At 52.1% G+C, this 18,942-nt stretch overlaps 2 protein-coding genes across 5 annotated transcripts in view; both read right to left on the reverse strand.

Annotated features, from left to right (window-relative positions):
• The window catches only part of CNNM2 (cyclin and CBS domain divalent metal cation transport mediator 2), a 115,486-nt gene extending 104,290 nt beyond the window's left edge, over nt 1-11,196 (reverse strand). For 2 of the 4 annotated variants that reach the window (XM_064717502.1, XM_064717501.1), the window contains exon 1: nt 9,503-11,182. In XM_064717502.1, coding sequence (XP_064573572.1) covers nt 9,503-11,069 — 1,567 coding nt within the window. In that variant the 5' untranslated portion in view covers nt 11,070-11,182. Of the gene's footprint in view, nt 1-9,502 lie in introns of all 4 variants that reach the window. The other 2 variants (XM_064717503.1, XM_064717504.1) reach the window with 2 other exon arrangements.
• A 2,926-nt stretch (nt 11,197-14,122) lies between these two features.
• AS3MT (arsenite methyltransferase) lies at nt 14,123-18,258 on the reverse strand. Its single transcript, XM_064716622.1, has 11 exons — nt 18,140-18,258; nt 17,762-17,802; nt 17,126-17,253; nt 16,869-17,019; nt 16,660-16,796; nt 16,421-16,490; nt 16,104-16,185; nt 15,886-16,017; nt 15,648-15,790; nt 15,137-15,271; nt 14,123-14,329 (listed from the first exon to the last, which is right to left on the reverse strand). Coding segments are annotated over exons 1-11 (1,125 nt in total). The 5' UTR covers nt 18,141-18,258; the 3' UTR covers nt 14,123-14,224.
• Nucleotides 18,259-18,942: the final 684 nt, after the last annotated feature.

The raw sequence follows: 18,942 nt of genomic DNA on the forward strand, positions 1-18,942 counted from the left end.
TCAAACCTTTAGCAGCTGACTAAAAGGGTTAAGTCTGAAGTACACTGTACAGCATTTTTATTAAGAGAGATAATGATTTGGATAGGGATGTTGATTTCTCTAGGAGAAATCCCATCCACACAGTATAAGCAATTCTTCAACGCTAAGAGAAGGAAAAAAAAATACTCCCCATGAGCAGTGTGAAGTTCTTGAAATTCACTGTTTTGAAATTAGTGTTTTCAAACCTAACCACTCCAAAAGGCTCCAGGCAAATTAGAACATCAACAAGAAGATAAAAGTTATTCCCCATGAGGGTAGGGAACCAGCACGCAACAAGACCAGATCACATCTAAAAACAGCACAAATCCCAAACCTCTACAACCATGTGGTGAGCTACTCACAGGTCCACTGGCCCAACTTCCAGTGAAGTATCTCTTATTCCTCTATTCTGCAGGAGGAAAAGGAAGACCTAGAGCAGTGAACCTTCAAAGTACTTTGAGAGATTCTTCCTCACCCAATCCCCACACACTGCATCCAGATATTTAAATAAAAGCTGAAAGGCAGAAAGCCAAAAAGCTTTATCTGTACACATACCTCAGCTACACAGCAGGGGGAAAATAAACCCACACAAATTCACAGAGCAAAATATATTACACTAATTTATCCACCTTGAATCAAAATCTTAGTGATGTCCCTTGGAGTTCAAGTTAGAGCTACTGAGTAACTCTAATTCACAATTCTGACCTACTTTAATGAGTAAAAAAATTGAACTGAAGCCTCTCTACTAGATGCCCTTTAATATCAGCTGAAGGTCTCTGTCTGCTCTTGCTGTGTATGGGAATTGTAACTGTAAGAGTTGTTCTTGCTTCCAATGGAAAGATGTCCCAAGCAAGACAGGAAGAACTAAGCCTGCAGCTCGCCTAAAACCCACAGCCACACCTACTTCCAATGCCAGATTGTAAATTTTTATCAAGAACAAGTTCACACTGGCAGATTTTCTTCCTATTTGTAGGAATCCAGAAATTGCTGACAAGCAATTCACAAGCAATAAACGCAGGCAACTGATCGTCCTTGTCCTCACGTAATTGCTGCATGGGAAGGGGTCCTGCAGGTTGCACTTTGAACCCCCCCAGTGCAAAGGGTAGGCAGGACAATCTTCTGAAAGCTGGAGGTGGAGTCCTGGAAGAAAACCAGAAATGGCAAGATCCTTCCTAAAATCATTTGCTGGCAGCAAAGTATCCAACCAAGGCACTATCAACATTTTTGTTCCCCTCATTATCCATGGACAAATGGGGAAAATAAAGCCTTGTCCACCTCCATGAAGATCAGCTGTCACAAAAGGCTCTGTCACATCACTATAAGAGATTACACCACCATAAAAAATAACTTGCTGTAAATAAAACCCCAACTTTCATTCACATCTGCTCTGGGAAAGAACCTCAAGGAAGCAGGAGCCCAGTCTGAGGGCACAGTTCACCCTGCAGACGGCAATGTTACCACAGCACTCTCATCTGAAGAGCGGCTCCTTTTGGGACTGCCAGCAAAAGAATGGTGTCATCCCCACAGAAAGCATTACAGGAAACATAACTACACAGATCTTTTGTGCTCGATGTATGCATTCATCTCCCTGCCCCAGTGCCTTCGGCTGGAGCAAAGCTCTTGTGTGGTTAATTAGTAACTGCAGCTGAGTCCTGTTAACTTGTAAACTCCTGAGGCCTCCACAATCATCAGGTTTCAGCTCCCAGAATGACAGGCATCACACTTACTCTGTCCTTCAAAACAGGATTCCTTGACGAGCAGGGCTGTTGTTTCATAAACACTGAAATTATTATACCAAACAATTCATAAGTGAAACACTTCAATATAAAGAAACACAAGTAAGTCCCAACCATACAAGCTTTCTTTGCTTTGAAGTTTCTGTTTAATCTAGGGCTTGGATATTTTAAGACAAGTTGGTTACAAGACAAGTTGTTTTTCTAGTATTCTTTCACTAGTCCTTTCAAGCAGATATCATCACCAGTAGGTGAAGAGCAAGTCTGAGTAATGTTTTTAAATCACAAAAATAACCACAAACACCCATGTAAGAATCCCAATTTCAACATGCCAGCCAACCCAGACAAAGAAACACCTCTGGCATTACAGGCTGTGTACTACAACAACCCAATCCTCAAAGGCAAACAACCTATGTGATGCCCCATAGACAGCATGGAAGTGTGGAAAATCCTGGAAGCTGTTCTTCACTTCAGTGAAATCTGGCTGTCTACCAAAACTCTGGAAGGCTCCCAGACAATTTTAACAGAAAATATGACAACAATGGCTCAAAGATTCCCAAGGGCACCTACCTATGACCCTTCAGAGTAGCAACTTACTACAGACAAAGCCATAAACAGGGAAGAGAACACTCTAAGTAAAGGACAAAAAAAAAAGGAAAGAGTTAATGGAGACCTGCTCTTCTCATGCATGTTTTGTACCACATCACACTTAGCCCTAGTTTATTCCCAGCACAGCTTATTCTACCAACTATTGGACCATGCAGATTTCCTGGCCAAGGGAAAAGGTGCATTCCTCCAGAAGAAGGTTAATGACAGATGTATGCACCTTGTTTTCCATGATTATATATTGGTGAAAAGTGAAACAAAACCCCATCACTTGATAGTCCTGAAATGACTCGGTGACCTTGGCAGGAGCCAGACTGGATTAACCACCTGGTATGGACTGTTAGCCATGGGCTGTGGGCAGTAGCTCATTAGCATCAAGTATTTGCACTCCTATTTGTAGCTGCTAGGCTGTAATTCAGGACCTTGTCAAATTAACAAGAGTGCCAGGTCGCTCTCACTAGGGTATGGTTCAGAGTACTCTGTGTTGAGGGCTAGTTTTACAAGCTCCATTAGTGAAATTGGAAGGGACTCAACAGCAGAAGCGCCATTGGCCTACCTAGACTGGCAATTGCACCACAGCTCTGTAGAGGCACAAAAGTAAATGCAAAAGTGAGCTCTTGCTAAGCATTAATGAAAAAAGCACAGCTTGGTGGTCTATAGATTCTCTCAATACTGCCTGGCCACTGCTTTCATTCTCATCCTACGTGATCCTGACTAAGCTGCTGTATGACTGACTTAGGACTCTCAATATTGAGCGGACATTAAATGTTTAAAGGAGGTGAAGTAGTGGGGCTGAATCCTCCAGGCCTTAATTCCTGTGCATCAGGATATGTGCCCTCACAGTGAGCAAGAAAAAATGTGACACCAGACAACACCAGGAATAAGAGTAGATCTTGTCACAGTCTGGTGCCACTGACACTCCAAGTTAAGCAGCCTAATAACCCCCACAATACTTCCCCCCACTAAAATGATTTCTTCAGTAAAACAGGGAGGAGACTCAGGCTCATAACACACATGAAGTGTGAGATGGCTCACACCCTCAATTCCCAAATTACCAGCTAGAGTGATACCATAGCCTGACAAAACAAAACCTACCTTTGGATGGCTTCATGCAGAACTGACAACCAGAAATGTACTTCTAGACCTACCTCACTCTGCCACTAGCACTACACAGCTACAGACAGGAGACACCCACTACTGGTGTTTGCTTCTGTGTAACAACTGACAAAGGTTCAGTGTTGATTAGACATGCTCAGAGAGAAATAAGCATCCAGGGCTATTTAATAAAGACAGTATCTTTAGTCCCAGAACTTCCTGAATCACAGTCTGATGAGATCAGTAAGCTTCCGTGGGGAACAAAATAAACTGGCTCTTTTCTAATACTTTCTTTAAGCAGCCATTGTCAGAAATTACCTACTGCAGAGGATTCGCTGTTATTGTTCTTATGCCCTCAGATTCAACTGAAGCTCACTGAGAAAATGTTCTGCTCCTCAGAACCTCATGTCAGCAGAGAAAAAAACAAAACTCAAAAAAAAAATCTCAGACCTGGAAGGACACTGAGATGGTTAAAGTACCTGATCAGTTTCCTACACTAATGAATTCACTCAGAAGTGGATATTCTGCCTCTTGGGTCTATCCTGCTCCAAAACTGGCTGTGAAATGCTGTTGGCTGCACAGACTGACCTGAAGTTTACATCTGTGCCTATTACAGATAACTTCTACAGACAGAGAGAAAGCAGACAGGAGCGTGGTTCACTTGTGGTGGAATTCACTCCCATCAGCTTCAGCACAGGAAAGCATTTGCTAACTGAGCAAACAGCTGAGGGGAGGAAAAGGCAACTTCTTGTGTTTGTCAAATGACAAGAATTGTGAACAATTGGTTAAAAAGCAATCAAAGAACCATGTCCAACACAGGCATCAAATTCAAACCTCTACTGCTCAAGCCATTTAATTCACTTACTCCTCTCCCTGCCAGCCACCTGAAACACGTTTCTTCCTACTCTCAGCAGCAGAAAGACTCCTCAGCCAGGCTCCTCACCAAAGCTGCTCCTCTAGTAGCCTCTCTTCTCCTGGTCCCTACAAAATGCTCCCAGCAGGGAGCCCAGGAGGAACCGATGCGTTCCCCTCGGAGCCTGTCCCTGGGCACAGCAGCAGGAGGGCGGCCTGCAGCCACCCACACCCGCGGCTCTCCGGTGAATGCATCCCCCAGGAGCTGGGCACGGCCAGCAGAGCCCTTGGCAGGGCAGCACCTGCGGGTGCTGCGCTGTCAGACGGCCAAGGAACAGTTTGTCACAAAGCAACCCCCACCCCCACACGCAATTTTTGTTCAGGGAATAAATCTGCAGGCATAGCATGCTAAAACTTCTGTTTCTTGGTGGCAAATTCCTTCCCACCTACCACTCCCCTACTCTCTTCACATAGAAAAGTCTCCACAGTGGACCTCCACAACACACTCTCTGTTACATGAATTTCCCAAAAAGGATCAGAGAAGGTGCCTTTTATTAGCTAAGCAGCCTTGAAAACGATATTGTTTTCCAAGAAGTTTTACGTGCCTTTCATAATCCCAGAAAGGATTTATGTAGTTTCTTCCAGTTTCTCGTAATGCTGCAGTCACAGGGTTACACAGAAAAAGTGCCCAGGAGACAGACAACCTGCTAGATAAACTAGAAAGTGAACATTCAGACCTACTAAATCAAAGTTACTCAAGGGAAGACTGGACTCAGATTCAGCAGGTCATAAAACTTGACAGGAACCAGGAAAGAAGCCACCTACAAACCTGGATTAGAGCTGCACCAGAAAGATAAGTGACCTAATAACAAAAAAGCCCCTCAGACCAAGTGACCTAATAACAGAAAAAAACCTCTCAGACCAACAATAGTAATGCAGAACTTTGGATCCCTGGGCTATGAATTACTTGCTATCCTATCTGTTTCCAAAAAGAGGATCTATGTGCTCAAAAGAGAAGTAGGTCTAGGTATTCTTCTCTGCACTCAAAAGTCAGAGGTTTATGTTTCAGGCTGCTGGGACTTGGTTTTCTTTCAAGCGGGAGGAGGAACTAGAAAAGAAATGGACAAAATTTTTCCCCAATGTCCACTCTAAATCAAGCACCGAACACATGCTACTAAAACCAGACAATGCAAGACCAACAGAGCCTGAAGAAAGTATCACCAAGCTGAATCTAGACAATGTTTTTAGGAGAGAAAAACCCTTTTAAAGTCCAGTTGGCAATTATTTTAATAAGGAATCTAGGCGTTTTCTCAAAGCTGCCATGTGATTAAGAAAATGAGAGCTCAAAACTGGTGCACAGTTATTGTGGCTTCTTTGCAACAGGTTATTAAGCTCAGATCTGTAGTATAAAAAAGTAGTAGAAACAGATATAAATAAGATCAAAATATATGACTCAAAGTCCCCACATAAGGAGGACTCCAACTGAGAAACCATCGAAAGCCATGCAGGCCACCAGGAACACAGCTGTAGAATGGCTTGCAGAAAGTGGGCCAATCTTGAAATATTAGTATTACAACATGAGGCTTTTCAAACTGAATTTTTGTAGTTCCAGCAAATATGGAGCTAGAAATAGAATGCTTTGGAATTAGGATCATACATGCAGAGATCTGCCTGTGAAAAACACCAAGAGCAAGTGCCAGAGAGCATTTAAGCAGAGACCTAGAGAGACTGTCAAAAAGGAACAGAAAACAGAGAGGGGAAAAAAAAAATAAAATAAAAAAAAAAAAAAAAGCAGGTCCACACACACACTGACAAGAAAATGAAGAACATCAGTGGAGACAGTTCACCAGCTTCTTTCCAAAAACTGATTCTGTGGCTCATTCAATCAAATCAATCCTGGAACAGGTAACAACACCTCACTCTCCTTTACTGCAATGGCCAACATTAGATTAGCTGGGAGTGAACTCATTTCAAATGAAATACCTCTTTGCTCTGAGCAAAGTCAGGCAGGTCCTTTCCTAGGCCAGTACAAAAGGTACCTTAGACTCCCTTGCATTAAATTTGAATGATTGAATTCAAGTTAAGCACTCAGTCTGCTTAACCTGTAGACAAGTGGATTTGACAGCTCTAGTAAAAGTTTAAGGTCTGTTTTTAGAACAGAAAAATCACACCTATTTCAAAAGCTACTTATTTATTTATTTGCAAGTAAACCATGCTTTTTAGATGAGAAGCTTGTTTGTGAACTGCTTCAGGAATCATGTTTATTCACACTTTAGGAGATTAGACCAGCAAGGGGGTGGGAATGTGCTGAAGCTCTCTTAAAATTAAGTTTCTTGCCTGGCAGCATGGAAGTGAAACAGATACTTATTTTGCAATTGTAGTCAAAGAATGTTAACAATAGGCCCACCACCAAATCCTCCAGCTGTTCAGCCTAAGCACTAGAACAACTACAGAACTACCCATTTCATCTTCTGCAACAGTACAAAGCTGTATATCCTGCTGTGTTCGGATTTTGATCACCTCTTTGTAAGCTTCCATTCCACATTTAGGTTAAGAAGGTTTTGCTTCTGCCCAAAATGTGAGTTTCAAAATGCCACATACCCAGCTAATTATCAAACTTATTAGAAAAAAAAAATCCATCCCCTGTCCTCAAATCAATTAAAGTTTTAACTGGCAGCACTATCACACGAACTGCCTTTTGCACCCAACAGTGGTAGCAGGGACCAGGGTATCAAAAAAGACACAGGTAAGAGTTTTGAAGCAAGCTGGCTGTGGCAGAAGATCAATGTGATGGGAAGGGAACGATTAAAAACTGTAAGCTTATTTATTTCCAGCACTCTACTGGAGAGTAACATGCAATTTGATTCTCACCCTTAATTTGGTACATTCTCATGGGAATTTGGCAAGGTTGCTCTGAAGAAGAAAGTTGGAAGAGCTCTTGCAAAAGACACTGTGCTATGCCAGATCAAGCCAGCTATCAGTTATTTACATTCATTTCAAAGGACACAAAGGAAGCCACTTATTTCCACTATATCTGCACTTTTTAAAGAGAAACCAGTTAGGACAAAGCTGATTCTAACACAGGGCTTGCCCATACAGACCAACCAGCATAGTGACTCTGGAGTAAACATTTAAGTATGCTCAAAGGAGCCTGAATTAATTCCCAACTATAGAGACTGTTCCAGGGCTCAGCACTGGCAGGCGGGAACACACACGTCAACAGCCACCCTGAACTTGTGCTACTGGGAAGTTTCCTAGCACAGGGAAGAGACTGGCTACCAGGGAAAGGGATCTCTAGTCTGCACCTTCCAAGCCAGCCAGGAGAATTTTTAAGAATCCTATTTTAAGCACCATTTTCAGGAACTCTGAGGAGGAATTTGGCTTAGCCGCTCTCACAGGATTAACGCGCACACCTAATTCTCCCAGCTGTTAAATAAAAGGACTGTGCTAACACACAGGAGTGCATTCCATCCTTTCAGACCAGGGAAATAAACTACCAACAGAACACGCATTTCTTCAGACACATAGCTGCATACAGAACCATAACACACCCGCAAGTCCCACTACAGGCTAAGAACCTTATTGCGCTATCTGGGGTCTGAACTACAGGGACAGAGAGGAAAAAGAACCACCCTCCACTCACACATGCAGCAAAATCCACCTTAACCAGCCAACGGTAAAGTGACATCATTCAGCTTCCCACATCTACACCGCAGAGCCTGCAGTGTAGAAACCACAGCCAAAGGAGGCCCTCCCTCATCTCTCCTTCAACACCTGCAAAACCAAGTAAGACTTCCCCATCTTTACACACAGGCTGAAAGAGATAAAGATAACCACCACTGCACTAATCAGTAAAAGGCAGGACTACATTCATCTTCTATGCATCACGAGGTAACCCTCCAAACCCCCAAAATTGACTTAAACAGGGTGAAGAACATCCAATGCCATGACACAAGAGATTAGCATGTGGATAAAACAGCAACTGAAACTTAAGTCGTAATTTAAACTTAGCTGGAAAGAACATTCACCAATTCACAAAGTATTTTTTCGAGGTAATTTATGCAGTTAATAAAAGGTGAGCTCAAATATTCCCCACTAGATTTCCCCTCTCAAACAAATCACCCCCTAGTAATCAAGCTGTTCCATGGTACTTTGATCAGATCTCCCTGGGTATGAACCCAGGAGTCTGGTGGCACTCCAAATAGCCTCTCTTTTTCCAGCACAGGAGTCCACACATCCAAACTGTCTGAAATTTCACCTAACAACTACTTTGAAAGCTCCCTCCTGCACAGGCCACAGAGCATTACTATTTGCCTTGCAGAGAGGAACAGATTTTAAAAAGCAAATGAAAAGATCTTTCTTCCTTACTCATAAGCAAGGATGTTTTTTCCTTACTCATAAGTAATTCTTTTAACAAGAATTAAGTTGCATTTGTCAAGTCAGCACCACCTACAATTAAGAGAAAGGCGTAAAGCCTCAGTCCCATTCTGATGCAACTAATACACAAGTTACACCAAAGAGTTAGAAAGTGTCATGTCTCTGCTGAGCCTGTGGTCCTGAAGCACACGGTAGCCTGGGAAAAAAGAGCTGTAACTCTGAAGTGCAGCACCAACAGGTGCTTTAGAATATATTTTAAGACATTGAAATGATTTATGAGTTACAAGATCAAAGTGTCAGTCAAAGCAACGGGAACACGAGCAGAGAGCTGAGGTCGGCTGGCTGAGCCTATGAATGGAGCTCAAACGCCTTGTTTATCTCAGCACGTGTGTGCACTGAGCCTGAAAGGCACCGAGCAGCCCACCCACTCCTCCCAGTCAGGCCAGCTGAAAAAGCACAGAGAAGACACAGCTAAGGAATGGGCGCGGATTCCCGTCAGTGGTTCTCACTATAACGGACAGATGAGTGGAAAATGCAAGAAGGAAAACAACCTTGCTTGGCACCGTGCCCACACACACATCCCAGTGCAGTGGGGGAAAAAAGGCTGGGGGCACATCCCAGCCGTGGATCAGCTTTCTGGCCCAGGGAACGAGCAGATCTGGCAGATGCCTAAATACTGGTGACTCCCAGTGCAGAAAGCACTTTCCCGTGAGCAGCAACCCGAGGCCCCGCTACAGAGCTCCCGTGCTGCAAGCAGGTGGATGCTGACCACCACCGGGCAGCACCTCCCCACCGCGCCCCCGCCCCAGGCACGGGCCCACCTTTCTTGAACTCCTCCAGCATGGCATCGAGCTTGGTGTCATTGAAGACAAAGTGCAGCGGGTGGTTGTAGAAGCGGGTGATGGTCTTGAGCGGTGTGCAGTCATCGGGGTCCACAAAAGCCAGGTCCTTAACGAAGAGCAAGTCCACGATGTTGGAGCGGTCGCCCTCGAAAACAGGGATGCGGGTGTAACCGCTCTCCATGATCTCGGACATAGTGTTGAAGTCGAGCACAGCCTCGGCAGCGATCATAAAGCAGTCTCGGAGGGGAGTCATCACATCCTCCACAGTCTTGGTGCGCAGTTCCAGGGCTCCTTGGATAATGTTGAGCTCCTCCTTGACTAGATCGTTATAAGGGTCGGTGACCCGCAGCATCTCCAACAACTTCTCACGGTTATAGACCGTGCCGATCTCCTGGCCCAGGACACAGTCCAGCAACTTGCTGACGGGGTAGGAGGCCGGGAAGGTCATCATCATGAAAAACTTGGTGAGGAAGATGGTGTTGGCGCCCACGGCCAGGCCGTGCCGAGAGCAAATAGCCTGCGGCACGATCTCGCCGAAGATGACGATACCGATGGTGGAGACCACCACGGCCACCAGCCCAGAGCCGGCAATGTCGTCCAGCAGGATGGTAAGGGTGGTGTTGACCAGGACATTGCCCAGCAGGAGGGAGCACAGCAGGTAGTTGCCCTGACGCCGCACAGGCTCGATGCGCTTGGCGTAGTTCTTCTCTTTGTCCGTGCCACAGTTCTGCACGATGCGCAGTTCCATGGGGTCCAGGGCCATCAGGCCCAGGTTGAGGCCACTGAACATGCCCGAGAGGCACAGGAGGAGCGAGATGAAGATGACCTGCAGCCAGAAGGGCAGCAGGAACTTCTTCTCCTCGCCCACGATCATCTTGGTGTCCTCGCCGTCATGGTAGATCCAAGTGGTCTCACCCCAGGGCGGGGGTCCCGCCGGTCCCTCGGCGCCCGCCAGCCCTCCGGGAGCCGCGGGCCCCAGGGCGGCGGCGGGGGCCGAGACGGAGGTGCACAGGTAGTAGGACTTGCTCTTCTCCGTTTTGCGCAGGGGCTTGATCTCGATCTCGATGATGCCCGAGGTGCGGCGGTTGAGCACGATGTGCGGCAGGATGATGATGTCCGAGGTGCGGATGCCGCAGCGCTGCGGGGCCCCGCCGCTGCCCGCCGACCCGCCGCCGCCCCCGCCACCGCCGCGCCCCGCCGGCCCCGCCGCCGCCCGCCCGCCCCGCCGCCGCTCGTGCTCCGTGAAGGCGATGCGCGACCACGTCTCGTTGTTGATGTTCTGCCCGTAAACCCGCAGCTTCACCCGCGTCCGCTCGCTCACCCGCAGCGCGCCCCCCTCCATGAAGGAGACGTCGTCCGTGTCCTCCAGCCGCAGGCCGATGATCACCGTCTCCTCCGCCGCCGGCGGGGGCACGACGGCGGCGGGCGGCGCGGCAGCGGTGGCGGCCGGGGGCCGCCGGCCCAGGCAGCCGCCGAGCAGCAGCAAGAGCAGCACCCGCGCCCCCCGGCCGCCCCCCGCCATGTTCCCACCGGGCAGCGCGGCCATCTTTAGTCAGGGCTCGGCACCGCCGCGGCCCCGCATCACCGCGCAGCGCCTGCGGCGTGCCCCGGCTTCCCCGGCGGCGGCGGTGGGCGCGGCGGCGGCGGCGGGCGAGGCGCGGGCTCGGCTGCCCGCGGGACCCGACGGGCGGCGACTGCCGAGCCAGGCCGACCAGCGCCGCCTCTACCCGCGCCCGCCCCGCCCCGCCCCGCCCGCCGCTCGGGGGAGGGGCCTCCGCCCGGCACCGCCAATCAGCGCCCGCCCGCTCCCCAATCTGCGCCAAGCCACGCCTCCTCCGCGCCCCGCCCCCTCCCCAGCCCCGGGGGCGCGTGACTCCGGTGTGTACGCCGGGCGCGCGGGGGCGGGGCCGGCCGTGCGGCCGAGACCAATGGCGGCGGCGCTCGGTGCCGAAGGGGGCGGAGCCTAAGGAGGGGCGCGACCAATGGGGACGCGGTGCGGTCGGCGCGCGCTGCGCTCGGGACGAGCGGCCCCGGGAGCGCCCGCGCCGGGGCACAGGGCGGCCGAACGGGCCCGGCCATCCCGCTTTCCCCCCGCTCCCGCCCGGCCCACGGCGACCGCCGCTCCCCTCGGACCCACCGCGCCGTTCGTCCCCTTCAGTGGCTCGGGAGCGCCGCCCCGCGTCCGCGCGCCGCACTGGTCGGCGGTCGCTCAGCGCCCCCTGGCGGTCCCGCCGCGCCTCGTAGGCCCGGCCCGACGGGGCGCACCCCGGTGCCTCCCGCCGGAATCTGCTACGGCGGAGGCCGCTCTCTCAGCCGTGCCCGTTCCCCAGTCAGCGCCGAGCCGCCGCCGGTGCAGTACCGTGCGACGTTTAAGAAATCGAGCTGAGGCACCGCGGCCCCCGGGCACCCTCGGCCCCGACACTTCCTCGGTTGTGTCGTGCCTGAGGGCGGAATTCACCATTAAATACCGAATACGGACAGGCCGCGCTCCTCCCTCACCTCTGCTCTGCTCCGCCGCCCCGTGCCGCGGCGGAGGGTGAGCGGCGCCGGGGTTTGGAGCTCCCGCTGGGGACATCCAAAGCCGCCCCAGCTGTCCCGCCCTGCTCATCCTCCTCTCAGGGATGCACGGAGAGCCGAGAGCCCCGATTCATGAAAGCACCTGCACATTCCCGGCCACGTCCCACCGCCCTGAGAGCCCGGCTGTTTCCCGGGCCTCGGCTGCTGTGCCGCAATCCCAGCCGGGGCAACACACACCCCAACCCGGCCGTCATCGCTCCATGCTCATCACTTGTGAAGGAACCAGGAAACAGTTCAGCATCCTGGAGAGCCAGAGACAAACAGCCGTGGGAGCAATCAGTATGGCTTGTGGTGGCTGACACCCTTTAGAAGCGGTAAAACACTCTCCCTGCTGTTTAAGTGCTTGGAAAATGGAAGAATAAATTATGCAGGGGAACCCAATAAGATGTGAAGCAGAGCACAATGCTCTAGCGGCTGTAGCCACAAATCTTTCCTGGTCCCAAACCACGTTCAGCTTATCCTGATGGAGTTCTGCTCCCCTAAGGAGGTGACAGGTGTCCCTGAACCACAGCGACACCCTGCTAAGCGCAGGGTTAGCAGGGACTCAGGAATCCCTTCCCTTTCCCCTCAGAGTGAATCAGACCATCACAACCTCTGGTTACTGCCATCACAACACCCCCTCTGCCTGCCGAGAGAGGACACCAGTGCTGCAGAGCTTCACACTAGGAGAACAGGATTTGGGATTTGGGCCATCTCTACAATCACCAAAATACAGACTGGGGTGTTGGACAGATATTCCTCACCTGGGATAGGGCTGCAGGACCTCCTCTTTTCATACACTGAGGGCTAAAAACCCCAAGGCTGTGCATGCACAAGTAAAGCCAAGAAAAGAGGACACCACTGCACCCCACAGCCTGGTGAGGACCTCTAATGCTCCACATCAAAGTCAAGTTCTCCTAGCTGCTTCCTTCCTGACATGCTGAGAATTTGGGAAAAACACAGTGCAATGCAATTATAGTGGCCTTTGAGCTGTGGCCTTTTTCTGTATGCACAGAGCGGGGATCTCACTGCGGGCGCAGCTCTTCCCAGGCAAGTTGAAAGGCCATGCCAGGGACTCATGCCTTCTTAATGAAGGGATTTGCAGGTAGGACCCCTCCTCACCCCACCTGCTCTTCCCTTCCCACTGTGAAGGCTGCCTTTGATAGCAGGAGCTAATTGCTGCAAACCTCCCAGTATGAGCTGTTTGGGGGCTTGGAAGAAGTCTTTGTAAGTAATCTAGGAAGAGGGCTGGGGGTGGGGTGTGCATATTAAACAGCTCCTTCCTCCCAAGGTCCCATCAGTGAGGTCATTCCACACAATTTCAGGTGTCCTGAACACCTGGACCCTCCTCAGCCACTGCTACTGCTATGGCAGAGCATCCTTGGCATTGGCCTGTTTCTTTATGAACCCAAATTTTATTGGGTTTTGCTTCTTAACTTCCCCCATACCACAGCAGGATGATGCTTAAATGGCAGAGACAGGAAATTTGGCCCCTCCTGTAAAATTACTGTGTGAGGAGGGGTGGAAATGGTCCCTTATTTCCAAGTTTAGCTGTTCAGCAGCCCCCAGCCTTTCCCAAGCACCTTCTGTGGGCCAGGTAGTGTGGGATTCATGCTGGGCAGCAGGAATGCAGTCCATCACCTCCCACCACATCCTAAAAGCCCTCCCATCTTGCTCTTTGCCTGCAGCTGGATGTGTTTCTGCTTTTCCAGAACTGCTGAATTTCCCTGCAAAACTCTGCAGGTGAGATGCCTGCAGGGACTCGGGACTTTCCAGCTAGATGGAGTCTGGGGAAAACAGAAACCTCAGTGGTGCTGCAGAGGGAAAGAGAGAGCAAACCCCATCTCCTGGAAGAGGCTGCAGGGCTGCAAGTGAGACAGAGACTGTCCCTGCCTGTGTGCCCAAGCCACAGAGCCAGGGTCAGCCCCACAGTGAGGGGACTCACAGGACACATCCTCACTGCAACCAGGCACAACCTGCCCCACCAGCCCTGCCAGGGAAGCACAGCACCCACGGCCCTGTGGCAGCTACAAATACACAACCTTTGAGCTCAGCACATGTGTTTATTTGCTCTCTGGTGGGAGGTGTCACTGGGGCCAAGGCCTCTCACTCCACTGACTTCCAACAGGGGTGTAGGGACACCACTTAAGACTGAGCAGCACCCTGGGGACCACAGGTGCCACCAGGACACCTGGCAGGACCTGGGGCTCTCAGCCGCTCCATCAGCTGGAAGGGATCACAGATCTTCTCCTGAAGGACAGAGAAAAACCCAGGGCAGGATCAGGCCAGTGGGAAGCAAGAGCCACCTGAGAAAGTGGCACTTAGCACTTCCCTAGCTATCATGGGGGGCAGCCCCTGGGTCACTCCAGCTGCTTTTTCCTGCAGCAAGGAAGAAGCCAAGAGCTTGTCTGGGATTTTGGCTCTGCTTTTATCTGAGAAATGCCTCCTGCTTGGACAGAGTCCTGAGAAAATCTCTCCTTCCTAAGCACAAGGCCGTATTTCAGGGATACACAGCTGCAGGGTGTTATCTCCCTTGTATCTCCTGGCCCATCTACAGGCTGCAGGAACCACCAAGGAGAAGAGATAGGCTTCCAGCAGATAGAATGCTTTGTGCTGTAGGGTCAGGGTTGGCAGCCAGGCCAACCTGCTCTTCCATCAGCAGCCGGGAGAGCAATGGACAGGAAAAAACCATGGGGATGGGCCATTATCTCCCTGGGGCAGGCTGTGCACAGCAATCCCCTCAGGGGAAGGATGACTCCCCTTGGGAGACCTCAGAGAAGTCCAGCTGTCAGCCTCAGCAGTCCCCATGGACATGTTGGGGTGGTTAGAGCAGATCCCCCTTTGGGGGGCTCCAGCTTGGGTAGGGGTACAGTTTGTCCTGACTCAAGCAGCAGGCACCACTCTCGGTGTCCCATGAGCTCCTGCCCAGCCCAGAAGGAGTCAGGTGTCTTGGTATCATGTGACAGCCCTTCTGACACCCCATAGCAACCCTGATGGCCTGGGACACTCATGTCCCAATTCCTCCATGTCCCAGGCACAGAGCTGCCCTCTACCAACCTTCACTCCCTTGCTACAGCAGCCCTGTGGTGCTGCAGCGTTGGCTCCACCAGCTCGGATCAGGAACTTCTCTGCAAACCTGGAGCTCTGCAAGATCGCAGCCATCTCAGCATCCACGTTCATCACCTCTCCTTCCTGGGGACAGAGGAATGGTCACAGGTCTGGGGTCCTGGTATGTGTCCCAGGGGACTCCAGACACCCAGCCAGATGATGGGGAGAGTGAAAGCAGGAGCACATCTTGGCTCAAAATCTGAAGAAACACCCACAAAACCCAAGCATCAGGCTTCAAACCATGCTGGGAAGCCACCATGGATCTCCTACTTCTACTTTTTACCACAAAACAATGCATGTATCTGCCTCCCTTTGCTGGACATTTGCTCTCCCCTGGGTTTACACAGCCCCTCGGCTCCCCCTCCACCAAAGCTTGCCCCCCAGATCACAGAGGATGCTGCTGAGTAGCAGCTTCATCAGCTTTAACTCTTCCCTAGACCCCCAGCCTGCCTCCCCAAACCTTGAAGGTGAAGTTGGCATCAAACACCAGCTCTCGTTCGTGCCCCACGATGCCGCCATTGTAGGTGACCTGTGCTGGCCCGGTCCGGCTGCCAGCCGGCAGCTTGAACAGGCGGTAAGTCGCGGAAACAAAGCGGCAGTCGCCTGCAAAGGAGAGGTTGGTGGCTTGGCCACTGAACACCTGGGCTGGGATGCCAGCAGAGCCTCCCAGAGCTGGCACTCCCCAGCTGGATCCTCACCGACAATGCCCTCCAGCTCCTTGTCGCCAATGGTGATGGGGCTGGTGGTGACCAGGCACGGGGGGCTGAACCCCACCTCCTCTGCAATGCTATACAGGTCTCTCCAGTACAGGGCTCCTGCCAGGCATTCTCCTGGAGCGAGACCACAGGCATGGGGGATGCAGACAAAGGTCCAGTCCCCCCATGCCATGTCACCCCCGTCCCACAGCCCCACGCACCCCACAGCACCCGGTGCTTCCGGATGGTCTCGCTGAGGCGCTGGCTGGCGTAGACGTCACTGAAGTACATCTCTCCCCCGGGCTGGAGGGCAGCAAGGAGTGAAGGGAAGCCTCAAGAAGCAAAGATACAAAAGGGGCAAGGAGAATTGGGAACCCCCTAATCCTACCCTGCTTGGGACCCTCCGCAGAGACGCCCTGCCCTGACCCCATCCTGCATCCATGCCTTGCCAGATCCCATTTGCTACTTCTCAGTGGCACTCCAACAACAGAGCCACCCCAAGCCTGCTTTGCTGCCACAGGAATGAGCCCACCATCACCTTCAGCACACGAAAGGCCTCCTGCAGCACAGCCCTCTTGTCAGGGGCAAGGTTGATCACACAGTTGGAGCTGTGGGGGAGGAGACCAAGGCTTATTTGCATGCTCTTGCACATCTGGCTTAGGATTTCCCTTTTTCTAACACGTGCTTCTGAAGCAGTGACCCATTGGGATGCAGACCCAGCTCACAGCCCCAGGAAGCAGCAGGACTGGGGGTGACTGTGCCCTGCATGGCACCTACATGACAATATCGTAGCTCTCGTCAGCCAGTCCGGCATCACCCAGCTTCTCCATGTAACCATGGAAGAACTCCACATTCGGCTTTCGGTAGCCAAACTTAACCGTGTGGTAGGCAATGTGCTTCTTGGCCACCTCAACCTGGCAGGAGGAAGGGAATGATGTGGGGGGGCTGCTGGAAGGGTGAGGGGGAGCCCCAGATCCGTGCCGTACTTGGCCCTCGGTCATATCTATGCCAGTGACGTGGCCCTGCTCCCCGACCAGCTGGCTCAGCAGGTAGCAGTCCCTGCCGCTGCCGCTGCCCAGGTCCAGAATCCAGCACGATGTCAGGCACTCAGGGATCACCAGACCGCAGCCGTAGTACCTGGGTGGATGCTGAGCTGAGCTGGGTGCAGGCGCCCCATGGCACAGCCGAGAAGGGGCTGCAGCCCATGGGGATGCGGCAGTGGAGGAGAGACCCTGGGGGTTACCTGGCCACCACCTCCTCATGGATGCGCTCCAGAGCATCTCTCACCAGCTTGGAAACGGGCCTGGCTGAGGTGATGCACGCATTGGTTTTGAGGTCCTCTGACTTCTGCAGCTCTTTGCCATAGTAGTCCTGAGATGGGAAGGACAGAGGCCACTAAACTGTGCCAAGTTGAGCCCTGGGAGCTCCCTATGCTTTAAAATATGGGGGTCATGCCTGCACTCAGCCTGTACACGTGTACATGTCCTCTGGCACTGGCATTTTCATTTCCACCTAGCCAAAAACTACAGTAAGATCAGGCATCCCTTTGCCCCCATCCTCCTCAGCTCCATTTGCTCACACGTACTGATGTGTTTGTGCAGGAGGGAATTTAATTCCCATTTCCAGTAAATTTGCAGGCTGCAGCTACCATTTCCCTGGCTGAGAAGGGTAGAGGGACAAGGACAGGGAAATGCCAGGTTGCTTCACCCCCCATTCCTGTGTGAAACAGGAGCAAAGCTGCCAAGTGCACCTGGCATTTTTGTCTGGGCCTGGAAACAACCTTTACCCTCTAATAGCAGCAGGAACTCCAGCACAGCCCGGGCATGCATCCCCTGCCCAGCTGTCCCATCCCTCCCCAGCTCCCTTCCACACTCCTCACCTGCACTTCCTGGTGGATCTGCTGTCCGGTGGGAGCTGCCACTGAAATGGGAATGTGAGGCTGGTGGCCGACACCACAGAGATGGGCACCACTCCAGGTCCTCCCAACAGTTCTGAATCCCCCTCTTCCCCCAGATACAGCAGCACTTTTTGCTCTCTCCCAGCAGAACCCTGAGAATCCCCCCAAACTTGCAGTCTAATAGGATGCCCCAGGAGGCACCTGACAACATCCCTCCACCCCAAAAATCCAGTCCAGCTACCCCAGAGAGCTGAGCCCCCAAAGCATCCCAGCAGGGTAAATCCCCCTCCCCTGCTTTGCAGAGCCCTTGGCCCCAAGGGCAGCCCCAGCACCCCCAGCAGAGGCCCTGGGCTGTCTTACTGCCTCCAGTCGCAGGGCGCCAGTCAGACTCTGCCCAGCTCCTCCCCAGTATCCTGTGCTATCCCGGCAGCCCACACGGCCTGGAGCTTGGCTTCTATCCCAACAGCGGCTCCCGCGTGCCCAGGCCCCTGGCACATGGCCCAGCGGGACACGGGCACGGCGAGGCTGCTGGCTCTGTGGGACACAGGCACAGGCATGGCGAGGCTGCTGGCTCTGTGGGACATGGGCACAGCGAGGCCGCTGGCTCTGTGGGACACAGACACAGGCATGGCAAGGCCACTGGCTCTGTGGGACATGGGCACAGCGAGGCCACTGGCTCTGTGGGACACAGGCACACAGCAAGGCCGCTGGCCCCGCTCCTGTGCTGAGCACGCTGCCATCATTCACTGTTCTTGCTGCACCCACACCCCCAAAACCCACCTTGCTGCTTGTTCCCCAACTGCTCTGCATCTCCACAGTGCAGCCCTGTCCCTGCTTGTCCCAAAGGCAGGGAGACACAAATTTAATGCCACGGGACTGCTGTAGGCTCTGCAGAGGACAGGACTTTGGAAGAGACAAGCCACCTGCAGCAAGGTCACATTGCCTCTGCAAAGCCCTCTGAGCTGAAGCAGAATGGGGGATCCTGGGGGGGCAGCGACCCACCATCCATCCCAAAAAGTCTCCTCAGTGCACAGGGACCACTAGAAACAGAATCCAGGACAGACTGCTGCAGTTTGGTGGTGTTCAGGCTTTTATTCCCAGCAAGAGAGCCACAGGGAAAACTCTCATTCCCAAAGTGCACCTGCAAAGCTGGGGTCAGAATG

Source organism: Zonotrichia leucophrys, chromosome 6, assembly GCF_028769735.1.
Source record: "Zonotrichia leucophrys gambelii isolate GWCS_2022_RI chromosome 6, RI_Zleu_2.0, whole genome shotgun sequence".
NCBI classification, from domain to species: Eukaryota; Metazoa; Chordata; class Aves; order Passeriformes; family Passerellidae; genus Zonotrichia; species Zonotrichia leucophrys.